Here is a 14,322-nt window from a genome sequence, read left to right as displayed (position 1 = left end):
TATAACAGCATTGCTCGTAATTGCCAAAACTTGGAAGAAGCAACCAGGAGTCCTTCCATAAGTGAATGGATACATTGTGGTACGTGCAGAAAGAAAAAAAGAGAAAATGAGCTGTAAGCCCATGAAAAGACATGGAGGAACCTTAAGTATATATTACTAAGTTAAAGAAGCCAATCTAAGAAGGCTACATACAGTATGATTCCAACTATATGACACTCTGGAAAAAGCAAAACCACAGAGACAGTAAAAAGATCAGTGGATTCTGGGGGTTTGGGGGAGAAGGAAGAATGAATAGAGCACAAAGGATTTTTAGGACAGTGACTCTCTACCGTATGATACTAAAATGGTGGATACATCTCATTACACATTTGTCAAAACCCACAGGATGTATGACACTTACAAGTGAACCCTATTATAAATGATGGATGTGAGGTGATAATGATGTGCCAATATAGATTCACTGACTCTAACAAATGAATCACCCTGGTGAGGAATTTTGACGAGGGGGAAGCTGCACATTTGTGGGGGTAAGAGGTATGCAGGAAATCTCCACCCCTTCCACAGGACTTTGCTATTAACCTAAAACTTCTCTTAAAAAATAGTCTGTTAAAGTTTATTTTGAAAAGGCAGTACTTTAACAAATAAGAAGGCACTGTGGGGTGGTAGAATGAGACAGAGAAGGAATCTGACAACTATGTGCTAGCCTCAAACCTGCCACAATCAGGCTATGTGCCTTAGGACACATTTTCTTAGCTTTTCTGGACCTTGTACATAAAGGGGAGTAGATCTCAGTGGATCCTAACCTGGTTTGGGTTGCTTCCTTCCAGGCTACCCTCCACACCAGGGTTATTATCCTAAAAATCACAAGCTGGTTATATTATCCCCTATTTTCAGCTTCCTTTGCCTGCCTCCTCCAGGATAAAAGCCAAACTCTTTCTTAGGGATATATAGAGAGAGCCTTCATAATTTGACCCTTTTGGCCACACTATAATTTCCTTTCATTCTAGCCCATATTTCTTTACAAGTGCTTCTCAAAGTGTAATCTAAGGATCACCCACCATCGAATGCCTGTGACAAAAGCAAATACCTCTTTCCCACATAAGGTTAGAATCTCAGGTGATAGGACACAAGAATCTACAGTTTTTGCAAGATCTTCAGGTGATTCTGTGTCACATGGTATTTGAAAACCAAAACCCTGTATTTTAGCCATGCTGAACGTTGCCCCCCTCCCCTGCAATTCCCCTGCCTTGAATGTCCTTCCCTGCCTTAATCTACATAGTAACATCCGCTTTTTAGCACAAATATCACCTCTACTGTGAAGCCTTTAGCCCGGCCCCTAGGAAATGGACTGCTCCCTCCTCTGTGCTTCTACAGCACTTAGTTCATTTGTCAGACAGAAGGCAATGGCACCCCACTCCAGTACTCCTGCCTGGAAAATCCCATGGATGGAGGAGCCTGGTAGGCTGCAGTCCATGAGGTCGCTGAGGGTGGGACACACTTGAGCGACTTCACTTTCACTTTTCACTTTCCTGCATTGGAGAAGGAAATGGCAACCCACTCCAATGTTCTTGCCTGGAGAATCCCAGGGACAGGGGAGCCTGGTGGGCTGCCGTCTGTGGGGTCGCACAGAGTTGGACACGACTGAAGTGACTTAGCAGCAGCAGCAAGGTACCTATTGTACTTAGAATCTATTTACGTGTCTGTTTCTCCTTGGATGTGACCTCTAAAATAGTGATTATGTCTTAATATATTTTTACACCCCCAGCATCTAGGACATACTAGACATACAATAAATGTTTGTTGAACAAATAAATGGATGGATAAAGATGAAAAACTAAACTATTCCAGATGGATAAAGATGAAGAACTAAACTATTCCTTTCACAAGTATTTGAGTGCCTACAATGTGGTAGATACTATTCAAGTATAAGAAAGTAGCCAGAAATTTTTGCCTGTAAGACAATTAGAACCTTGGACACAGGGTTCTATTTTAAGCCTCTTTCAGCATTTTATCTGTGGAAACTGTCCAAATGAGCCCCTTGTTTGCTTATTCCCTCTTTAGGTTAGAACCACTTGTCTGATGTTTACAAGCGAGTGGCATTATGAGAATGAATGGCAGTGGGAAAGCACAATGCACTTAGTCCGTTCCCATAAATGTGCTTTAAGAGTCCAGACTCAATTTCATAGTCACCTTATCTTTATCAATTTCCAGAGAATATAACTTAAAGAGTTGGCAGATGAGAGAACAGTAAATGAAGACAAAGCCAAAGTGATTCTGTCAATAAATACTTTAATGAGAACTGAGGTCTTGTAACATACATAGCAGTAACTGCCCTGGCCTATGCCTTTTGCTCTAGCCCAAGTCTGGGGCTAACAAACTACATTTAACCCACATTTGAAGAGAAGGCCATTTTGAGTATCATCCATCAGTATCCATCTTCACAGAAGATACCAATCTGGGGCCAGAGTCTCAATGTTAATACTTCCTCTCAGGGAACAGTTCACATGGCAACACAAACACATGAGCAATTTTGAACCATCCTATCATTCTTCCACCAGAAGGGCCTTGGGAGACCAATGGTTCAGTAAACACTTACAACTTGATCAAAATACATCAGAACACAGAAAAAAGGGGAAAGAGAGTAGAAAGGTTGGCAGGGTTTGGCTCACATCCTTAGATTTGAAGCCTCTTGAGCTGCTCATATGTAATAAAAAACTGAAGAGTAAGTCATGGAAGATCACTGGAATGATACTGAAAGTCAAACCTGGTTATAAATTGTACACTGCATTCTCTTACTGGGATACTTAGGCTCTGCTATTCTAAGTTGTACTTGCTTAAAAGTCTTTTTTCAAACTACATCTGGCAAATCAAGCATGTGTTGAGTGCCATCATACACCCATTTTGATTGCTGGCATTTAGCAATAAAAGCATATTAAAAGTCTAACATACTTCTATTCTTTAGGGGCAAATAGGCCACAGACATACACACACACACACATATCCAAGAACATCAACAACATAAAATTCAGCACTAGAGTAACTGTTACAGACATTAGATGATCAGGAAGAGGAACAGAGACACTATCTCCCTCAACCTATAGACTCCACAGGGGCAGGGAATGACTTTTCAACCCTGCAGTGCTCACCACAATAAAAACACCACCACACACACCATCCAACTCATGGCTCTGCACACAGGAGGCACTCAAACACAGCTAAAGGAAGGAAAGTTACCCAGGAGGAAAGAGTCCCCCTTGGCTCTGGATTCCTTTGTCCTATGAGTATTTTCTGTCTTATTATTTCCCCAGCTACTCTGGTCCTATACTTAGGGGTAGGAAATGTGGACTCCATAGACCTTCCTGTGGATACCTCATAGCAGGGTTTTCAAAACCTTCCTAGCCCCTTCCAGATTTGGCTGTGCTTGTTGTTGACCAACACAATATTGTAAAGTTAAAAAATAAAATAAAAACAAAAAAAATAAAGAGGAAAAAAAACTTTGGCATTTCTTTTCTAATCCCTTTAGTTTGTATTAGACTCCAATTGAAAGCCATTTCTGTACTTAGCTCCATCTGCAATGGTCATCACTAGAATAGATTCTCATTTGCCTAAAAGGCTCCAATAATCAAAATTGTCCTTCCCATAGTCTCGAATTACCTGGGAGCTTGAACCATATGCTTTCACTCTCATGTTCTAAAAGGATACAATGATGTTCCAGGGTCCAAGTCGAAGCCAGTTTGGCCAAAATCCTTTATAGAGTGCAAAAAAGCCCTCATGTTTCCACATCTGAGGGAAAGATATAAAAAAATAATAGTGAATCCTCCTTGCACTTTACATCTGACAATTATTGTTATTATAGTACTCATATTCCACGCCCCTCCCCAACAACTTAGGATCCATGAATGGTCCTTTTTGCTATAGACATACATTTTTAATTAGTATGGTATTCTAAATCCATCCACCCACTCATTCAACAAATATTTACTAAGCACCTACAATATGCAAGATACTCTTCTCAGTGTTGGGATAATAGTAATAATAGTAAACAAGAGAGAAAGTAGCTGTGGTAGCCAGCCTCCAAGATGGCCCCCAATGATAACCATCTCCAGTTATTCATACCCTTGTGTAGTCCCTCCCACAACATATCAGGATTGGTCTGCGTCACCAATAGCACATGGCAGCAGTTAACAATGCTATGCTATGCTATAAAAGATAGTTTGCATTTAAGAACGTTTTGCCTTGTTCTCTCTTGAATCATTTGCTCTGGAGGAAGCCAGCTGCCATATCATGAAGAGAAGCCCACGTGAGGGGAAACTAAGGCCTCTGGCCAACAGCCAGAGAGGAACAGAGCCTTCCTGCTGACAATAACATGAGTGATCTTTGAAGTAGATGTCCCAGCACCAGTCAAGCCTTCAGATGATTATAGCCCTAGCTGACATCTGGACAATTACCTCATGAGAGAGCCTAAAGCTGAAATCATTCAGCTAAGCTGCTTCTTAATTCTGAATCCACAGAAATTGTGGGATAATAAATGTATGATGTATTAAGGCACTGAGCTTTGGAGTCATTTATTACACAGCCATAGATAACTTATACGGAGAAGGCAATGGCACCCCACTCCAGTACTCTTGCCTGGAAAATCCCATGGACGGAGGAGCCTGGTGGGCTGCAGTCCCCGGTCACTACAAGTCAGATATGACTGAGCGACTTCACTTTCACTTTTCACTTTCATGCATTGGAGAAGGAAATGGCAACCCACTCCAGTGTTCTTGCCTGGAGAATCCCAGGGACGGGAGAGCCTGGTGGGCTGCCGTCTATGGGGTCGCACAGAGTCGGACACGACTGAAGCGACTTAGCAGCAGCAGCAGCAGGTAACTTATACATTCTCTGCCCTCATAGAATGCACACGTGCATGTGTGTGCTCAGTAGCTTCAGTCATGTCCAACTCTTTGTGACCCTATGGACTGTAGCCCGCCAGGCTCCTCTGTCCATGGGATTCTGCAGGCAAGAATATTGGAGTGGGTTGCCATGCCCTCCTCCAGGGAATCTTCCCAACATAGGGATTGAACCAGCGTATCCTGTGTCTCCTTCATTGCAGGTGGATTCTTTACCACTGAGCTACCAGGGAAGTCCCATAGAATGTATACTCTAGTGGAAATGATGAACAAATATACAAATTAATAACATTATATTAAGAAATTATAAGTACTAATATGAAAACTAAAGCAGGGTAGGGGAATAGGGAATTGGGCAAGTCACTATCCTTTCTGAGTCTGTTTCATCATTGCAAATTCTGCGTGTGTAATGCCATGGCTGACTTTATAGGAATGGCTAGAGGATTAGATGAGGGACAATGTGAAATGTTTTGAATTTAAGTTTTCTGTTTTATACGATGGAGGTCCTACATATACCAACTGAATGGTTATTAGAATTAAATGACAAATAATGCATACCAAAGGTCATAAACTGATGATGTGTGTTAAATTCAGTCAACAGAAACAGTTCCTGTTTAATGGATAAATATTAAGTTACTCCTGTGTGTAAGCTATCATGTTCTACATTGAAAAATGTTACTTTGCCCTCTCACTGGTAAAGTAAAACCCACCACTATACTAAAAAACGAATATATTTGGATAAAACAACAATATGAGAATCCAGACTTCTAAATATCCCTTATCCTATAGTATAAATTAATAAGACTTGATATGATTATCCTTACTAATCATTTTTGAAGCAAATAGTAACATAAAGGCACTATTTATGAAAACATAGTGGTAATATGCTTGTCCCAATGGATCATCAGCAAATGCTAAAGGTCTCAGACCAAAATTGATGTTGGAAAATTGTGAAAATCAACCAAAATAAATCCTGGATGCAGATAACCCAGAATCAAAGACTGCTAAGACAAGGAACCTTAGAGATTCAAGCCAATCTCATTACCTCTCACTCGGAACACCACAACAAGCCTCCTAACTGGTCTATGATCTCCACCTAGGAAGCCAGGCAATCTTTTAAAATTATAAATCAGTAGTGTCACTTTCCTGCTTAAAGCTGTCCAATGACTTCCCTGTGGATTTGATTCTAATTATAAATTTTCTTCAGTGACCTGCATGATCCTACATGATTTAGCCCTGCCTCTCTCCAGTTTCATTTTCTACTACTTTTCCCTTCATTCATCACACAGGAACACCAGCACAGCCTTGTTTTTAACCCTTTAAAGTGTCCAGCTCATTCCAAACTCAGAGCCCCTGTACCCATTCCCTCTTCCTGAAATGCTTTTCTCTCAGATTTTCTCGTGACCACCCTCTTCTCATCATTCAGACCCCTGCTCAAATAAATGTCACCCCCTCACACCCTTTTCCTCACCATCCTAGCTGAAGTAGTTCCCCACCACCATCACAGAGTTACTATCTCATTACGCTGTGTTAGCTTTTTCATAGCATTTACTTCTTTATGAAATTACACCATTTATTATCTGCATGTTTATTCTCTGTCTCCCTCAACTAGAATGTAATCTCCAGGAAAGAAAGAGAGCAGGGACCATGTTGGTCTTCTTTACCATTCTACTCCACTACTGAACACTCTCTGGCATAGTGAAGTCTCCACTAAATATCTGAATAAATATTTGTTGAGTAAATAAACACACAAACTTTACACACACACAGTCACTAACAATCTCATGAGCTTAATGATTCCCTGCTGAGTTCCAAAACAGGGACCAACTTCCAAACATTAGAACTGGGATGCACCACTCTTTGGCTTGAGGCAGTTGAGTAAAAACAAACAAGAACTTCTGTAGATACACAGAGACAAGAGGCTACTTTATGAAGTTATACATTCATTCAATAAATAATTTGCTGTGGATAGAGAGATAAATAAGATATGCCCCTGCCTTCGTGGAACTTATGTCTACTGGGCAGACAGACATTAAAGGCAACTACAATTGACTCTTGAACAACACAGTTGTCACGGACACCAACCCTCCGTGCAGTCAAAACTCCTGGTATAACTTTTTGTCAGCCCTCCGCAACCACAGATTCAACCAACCACAGGTCATGTAGTACTGTAGTAGTTACTACTGAAAAAAATCTGCATATAAGTGGACCTGTGCAGGTCAAACTTGAGATGCTCAAGGGTCAACTGTACAATAAAATGTAACAAAAGTCAATAAATGTGATACAGCCATACAACAGAGTATTACCCAACCATTAAAAGGAAGAAAGTACAGGCATACTTCATTTTATTGCACTTTACTACACTTTGCAGATAATGGATTTTTCACAAACTGAAAGTTTGTGGCAACCCTGAGTTGAGTGAATCTGAGGATGAGATGGCTGGATGGCATCACTGACTCAATGGACGTGAGTCTGAGTGAACTCCGGGAGTTGGTGATGGACAGGGAGGCCTGGCGTGCTGCGGTTCATGGGGTCGCAAAGAGTCGGACACGACTGAGTGACTGATCTGATCTGATCTGATCTGATGGGCACCATTTTTCCAACAGCAGTTGCCCATTTTGTATCTCTCTGTCACTTTTGGTTATTCTCATCATATTTCAAACTTTTTCATTATATTACCTTTGTTATGGTGATCTGTGGTCCGTGATCTCTGATATTACTATTGTAAAGAGATTATGACTCACTGAAGGCTCAGATGATGGTTAACGTTTTGAGGTATGTACATTGTTTTATGAGACAATACTATTGCACATTTCATTGACTATTATGTAATGTAAAAATAATTTTTACATGTGCTGGGAAACCAAAAAGTTCATGTGGCTCACTTTATTGCAGTATGGCTTTATTGTGGTGATCTGGAAGCACATCTCCAGAGCTATGCCTGGATTGACACATGCTAATGAAACATGTTAAGTGAAAGGAGCTGGTCAAAACCCTCACATATTATATGATTCCATTTATATAAGATACCCAAAAATAGGCAAATCTACAGAAATAAAAGTACATTAGTGGTTGCTTAGGGCTGGGAGGATAGTGGGATAATAGGTAAAAGGTACAGGATTTCTCTTGGAGGTCAAGAAAATGTTCTAAAATTGACTGTGGGGTTGATGGTTGCACATAGCTCGGAACATACCAAAGGCCACACAGATAGATGAATTTCATGAATTAGTGAGTTGACCCTCAAAACGATGTTTTTCAAAATATAATAAATGCTATGAGAGAACAAGAACATAAAACTACACACATATATAGTTTAATGGTCAGGGAAGGCACTTATGAAAATAACGCAATCTTATGGCGGAAACCAACACAACATTGTAAAGCAATTATTCTCCAATTAAGAATTTTTAAATAATTTCTTTACAGTATTATCCTTCAATTAAAAATAAATAAATTTTCAAAAAACAAAGCAAAGAGAGAAAAGATCCCACATGCCATGTGGCACAGCCAAAAAAAAAACTGTTCAAAAATGTTTTTAAAAAAATAAAAAGGAATAGAATTCTCACACATGCTAAAAAATATTAAAAAATAATGCAATCTGAAGAATGATAGGAGCTAGCCATCTAACAAAGTACATGGCATGGGTGAAACTTGGCAATGAAACGAAGTCTAGTACTAGAACCTGTTCAGTCTGTCTGGAATATAGAATAAAGGTAGCAAAGATAAGGCTGTAAGAAGTAAAAAGGGATCTAATAATATGAGCTTTGTGTCAATGAGAAGCAATTCAAGTGTTTGCAGATAGAGGTTAAGAGGATGAGATGTACAGCTGCTCATTTCTAAATCAAAGAGGAATGCATCATTCCATTCACCCAAGTGTACTCTTACAGATAAAATAATAAAGTATGATGACAATATAGAGCAAAGTTGTTTTAATAGCAAATAAATGAATGGCTGGTAAATATAAGTACATAAAGTTTACTGTCAACACGAAAATATGTTTCTGACGATACCATACGGCATAGTAGTTATGAGTATAAACTTTGGAATCAGACGAACCCTGATTTAAATCCCAGATCTGCTACTTACTAGGTATGTAATCTTGGGTAAATACTTAGCTACTCTGAACCTAAGTTCTCTCATTTATAAAATGGCAAAGATATTATCTACTCTACATGGTTGCTGATAGTTAAAGGATATACTCTATAGTGTGTGGTACGTAATAAGCATTCAATAAATGCTAACTATTACTATATTACTGTACCCTCGATCTCCTCTTGGCCAACCTTCTTGAAAGAGTATTTTACACTTGTCTACTTATCCTCACTTCCTATGTGTTTATCTGTCTCTTCCTATTAGAATTAAAATGTCACAAAGGCCGGGACTTTTTTGTTCACCAACCTAGAACAGTACTAGCACAAAAGACACTTGAACAATTTTGCAAAAAATGAATGAAGGATTAAACACACTCTCCAGTGGGCAGCAATCTGGCTTTTGCAAACACCAATCCAGCAAACCTCCTCTAGAAAACATGAAACCCAACAGACTTTGCAGCCCTTATACTGGATCTCTCCACCCCAGTTATTTAGTATTAAATAACTTCTCATCCATTCTTGAAACTCATTTCTCCTTTGGCTTCTATGACAATAGTATCTCTTGTAAGTTCCCTCATATCTTTGAACTGTTATCTTTTGGTGTCTTTCCTGAGTTCCTCATCTGTCAAGCCCTTAAAAATTGGGAGTTCTTTCTTTGGCCCTACTCTTCTCCCTCTATACCAGTGATTGGCAAGTGGAAGGGTGAGCATGTTAGAAATAGAAAGGAGAGCTTTTGCAAAATTCTACTCTTCAGAGTATGAGAATCATTGCTTCTGTGAATCACTAGTAATGGAAGGAGCTTTACAATACTCCAGTGTGTGAAAGCAACAAACTTGTGAACTCTTCTTCCTGCTCTCCTTGGTCTCCCCCTCCACAGTTATGTAACACCTGTACACTACTGTTTCCTCAAGTTCTTACCTCCACCCCTGAACCTCCAAGTTAAGACTAGGATATCCAAATATATTCACTGGGTATTCCTCACGCACCTCAAACTAAGTATCTCAGAACTGTGATGTCTCCCACAAAACCTGCTCCTTTTCCTGTAATATCTCTGTCAATAAAAGTCACCACATGGTCACCAAAACCAAAAACTGGGAAGTTATCTCTGACATCTTCTTTCTCCCCCACCTTTCCACACCAAGTCAACCAAATCCTGTTGACTTTATCAATTAAATTATTCTCAGCTCTATCCCTATTATTCATGCCAAGTTCAGCCTCTCATCACCTCTTGCTCAGGCCACTCTAAGAGCCTTCCACTAAGTTTCCCTATCCCTAGGTCAGCAGTTCTCTAAGTGTGGTCCCAAACTAGCAGCATCAGTATTGCCTGGGAACTGGTTAGAAATGCAAATTCTCAGGTGTACTCCAAACTTGCTAAATCACAGTCTGGTGATGGGGCCTAGCCATCTGCATTTTAACAAGGCCTCCAGGTGGGCTTCCCTGGTGGCTCAGAGGTTAAAGCATCTGCCTCCAATGCAGGAGACCCGGGTTTGATCCCTGGGTCGGGAAGATCCCCTGGAGAAGGAAATGGTAACCCACTCCAGTACTCTTGCCTGGAGAATCCCATGGACAGAGAAGCCTGGTAGGCTACAGTCCACAGGGTCGCAAAGAGTCGGACACGACTGAGTGACTTCACCTTCACTTTCCAGGTGGTACAGATGCATGTTAAAGTTTTCAGGCTTATTCCCTTGGTTTTATGGTTTTCAACTTTGGGTGAACATTGCAATCACCTGAGGTGTTTTGAAAATCCTGACAACCTGGCTCCTACTCCAGACATTCTGAGCAGTGGTCACCATCCTTTCTGGCACCAGAGATCAGTTTCATAGAAGACAATTTTCCCAGGGACTGGAAGAGCAAGATGGTTTTGAGATAATTCAAGTGTACTACATTTGTTGTGCACTTTATTTCCATTACTATTACATCAGCTCCATTTAAGATCATCAGGCATTAAACCCCAGAGGGTGGGGACCTCTATTCTGATGTCAGTGGTCTAAGGTGAGCACAGAAGCTGAGAACATTCCCCAGGTGATTCCAATGTGCACTTAAGATTGAGAACCACTGTCTTAGATCCATTCTCCACAAAGCCAGCATGATCTATTTAAAACATAAATCTGACCTGATTAAATCTACAGCTCCTCATAAACTAAAAAAAATAAGCCAAGCATCTCAACATAGCATTTAATATCCTTCATAACTTAACTAACCCTCAGCCACCAACATAGGGAAGGCACCACAGTGTAGTTAAAAATGTTGATTTGAAACCAATGGTCTGAGTTGAAATCCCAGCTCTCCCACCTATTAGCTGTGAAACCTTGGGCAGGTTAGTTAACCTCTTAGTGCTTCAGTGTGCTGTAACTGTGAGGATTAAATGAATGAATACATGTAAGTCTCGTTAGAACAGTCTCTGGTACATAGTAAAGCACTCAACAGATGTAAGTTATTATATTCAGTATTCTTCCATCTACAGGAAACCTATCCCAAATTTCCAAACTGGACTAAAATTTCCTCCCATAGAGCCCTGAGTTTATCACTTAACAAGATGTGTTGATTATCTGTTTGTATAGCTGCTGCTGCTGCTAAGTCACTTCAGTCATGTCCGACTCTGTGCGACCCTATAGATGGCAGCCCATCAGGCTCCCCTATCCCTGGGATTCTCCAGGCAAGAACATTGGAGTGGGTTGCCATTTCCTTCCCCAATGCATGAAAGTGAAAAGTGAAAGTGAAGTCACTCAGTCATGTCCGACTCCTAGTGACCCCACGGACTGCAGCCTACCAGGCTCCTCCATCCATGGGATTTTCCAGGCAAGAGTACTGGAGTGGGTTTCCATTGCTTCTCCATTGTATACCTGTGGTACACTGCGGTACATTGTCATTTCTCTGTTTCTACTAAAATGGTCCCTGGGGACTTCCCTGGTGGTAGTGAATAAGAATCCGCCTGCCAATACAGGGGACATGGGTCTGATCCCTGATCCAGGAGGATGAAGACCCAGCACAACCAATAACTAATTAATTAAAAATAAAATATTAATAAAATAAATTATGTATACCTCTGGCGGATTCATGTTGATATATGGCAAAACCAATACAATATTGTAAAGTTAAAAAAATGATATTAATAATTTTTTGAAATAAAGATGAAAAAGGGACATTCTCAGTTGGAGGAAAACTAAAATAATTAATTGCCAATGTACCTGCACAAAAGTAAGTGCTAAAATAAATTTCACAGGTGGAAGAGAAATGATACCAAAGTAATTAGAAATTCAAGATAGAAGGAAGAGCAAAGGAAATGGTAAATATATGGACAAATGTAATAAACTGGCTTTTCCCCTTTAAATTTTTGATATGAGATGTGCATGACTGAAAATAAAAACTGTAACATTGTCTAAAAAAAAAATAAAATGGTATCTGATAGATAATAATTAACTAAACTGATAACAGCAGAGAAACCATATGATAGTATATTTTAGCTCCAAATTTGCTTTTTTAGAAGTATTATTACTAGTGGTTATATAATGCATAATACCTGTATGATTCTCAGCTTTCTACAAATATAACACAGCAGAAACTTTCAAAGCCAAACTGGGAACAATAGTACAATACTGAACTAGAATCAAGTATCAGATTTTCTATTACAGCATCTCTGCCTTGTCTAAAGTGGGCAAATGTGGAATATGTCAGGTCCTTTTCATCCGTAATTCTACATGGTGCTATTGATAAGGTATCCTGCAGTCTTAAGCATTCAAACTGGAATAATAATGTCAAGGACCACTAAGCATCAGCAGATTACCAAGGAGACAGTTTTCCTACCTGGGAATTACTCTGAGAGGCTACTAAAAATAGATATAATGATTCTTCCATCTTCAGAGCAGCACCTAAGAGTAAGGACTGCAAGTCTGAGACATCAAAGAAAATAAAAAAATACGATCCAAGTTCACTATGTGCGTACCTTTAAAATGCCATCCAAGGTGCCCTTATAGAGGTCCACGTGGCCCACAATTGCCCTCTGGTTCATCATGCGAGTTCGTACCACATCAACTGGATTGGAAGCCAGAGCCCCAGCCAAGCCACATGTAAAGCTGGAACTAAAGATAAAAACTGTAAGAAGACAGACTGCCCCACTTCCATCTCTGCCCACGTAAACAGAAATTAGGTCAAACATAAATGTACAATGAGTCAGACACCACATAAAACCTGGCACTTGCTCTTTTATTACAATCTAAAGAGAAAGGAAATCTTTACTAAAGAGACATTAGTCAAAAGCTGTCCCCTTCACTTTTCAATCCAAAATTCAGATAGCCTTTTTTTTTTTTTTTTAAAGAGTTCGTAAGTCTAGCAAGTTTCCTAAGCAGGAAGTATTATGCATCATCTATTAGTTATGTAAACTTTTCAAGTCACAACATCATATGCAAAAGGAATTTAAGTATTAAAATATCATAAAAGTTGCAAGATGAAGAAAATGTAAGATGAAATGAGCAACATTTCAGTCCAAAACTGTGGTCTTGCTTCACAAGCCCTATAAAATTTCACCCTTTTATTCTGTTTATCATTGAGAAAATTTGCTTTCTGACCCAAAATTAATCAAAGCAAATAATGGATGAGTTTATTAGGTATAGAGTCTATATATGAACAAATGCAAATACTGCAGACATCTGGAATTAGACACTGCTCCCAAGTACGAAAGTGCCTATTGCATCTGGAATCTCTATACGTTTATCAGAAGGCTTGAAGTTCTGGTGATGAGAGAGAAAAAGGTATTTAGGCCATATGTACTCATTATCAATTCTAGGTGAGGACTTCAGTGAAAGATGCTTTTTGTGCTTGAAGTACTGACAATACGGAATGAACACAACCTATCAGACTTACACAAAGTGAGTTAAGATTGTATCTCCCATCAGCCCTGACAATATCAAGTGTTTCTTCGTAATATCATAGACTGGTAGCTCTACTCCCACGACGATGGCAGCCCGCTGAGCAGTTGGGACAACACCCTACAAAACATAAGTGACATGAGACACTGGGGAAATACATTGGTAGTGAGTTGAGTCAAAGGGTGAACAAAATAGGTCAGGAATTTTAAAATGGCAGAAAAAAATCCAAGTCTGCAGCATAAGATCACTATTTCACATCAACTGCATATACTGAAATACTTATAAATACCCAATTCACTTACTGTACTAAAAACAAAATCATTGATATGACACCTAAGACACAAACAACAAAAGAAAAATAGACAAATAGACTTCATCATAATTAAACATTCTTGTGGTTAGAAAAATGACAACCCACACAATGGGAGAAAATATTTGCAAATCATGTATCTGGACTAGTACAAAGCATATATT

General features: G+C 39.5%; 1 protein-coding gene across 5 annotated transcripts in view; it reads right to left on the bottom strand.

Annotated features, from left to right (window-relative positions):
* Positions 1–2,272: 2,272 nt before the first annotated feature.
* Positions 2,273–14,322, bottom strand: part of SLC25A14 (solute carrier family 25 member 14) — a 40,206-nt gene continuing 28,156 nt past the window's right edge. For all 5 annotated transcript variants that reach the window (XM_005227508.5, XM_059883372.1, XM_005227509.3 and 2 more), the window contains 4 exon segments: positions 13,844–13,968; positions 12,927–13,062; positions 3,703–3,783; positions 2,273–2,715 (listed from right to left, as the gene is read on the bottom strand). In XM_005227508.5, the coding sequence (XP_005227565.2) occupies positions 2,674–2,715; positions 3,703–3,783; positions 12,927–13,062; positions 13,844–13,968 (384 nt within the window). In that variant the 3' untranslated portion in view covers positions 2,273–2,673.

The sequence above is a fragment of the Bos taurus genome, chromosome X, assembly GCF_002263795.3.
Source record: "Bos taurus isolate L1 Dominette 01449 registration number 42190680 breed Hereford chromosome X, ARS-UCD2.0, whole genome shotgun sequence".
NCBI classification, from domain to species: domain Eukaryota; kingdom Metazoa; phylum Chordata; class Mammalia; order Artiodactyla; family Bovidae; genus Bos; species Bos taurus.
This window is presented reverse-complemented; position numbering and strand designations above follow the sequence as displayed.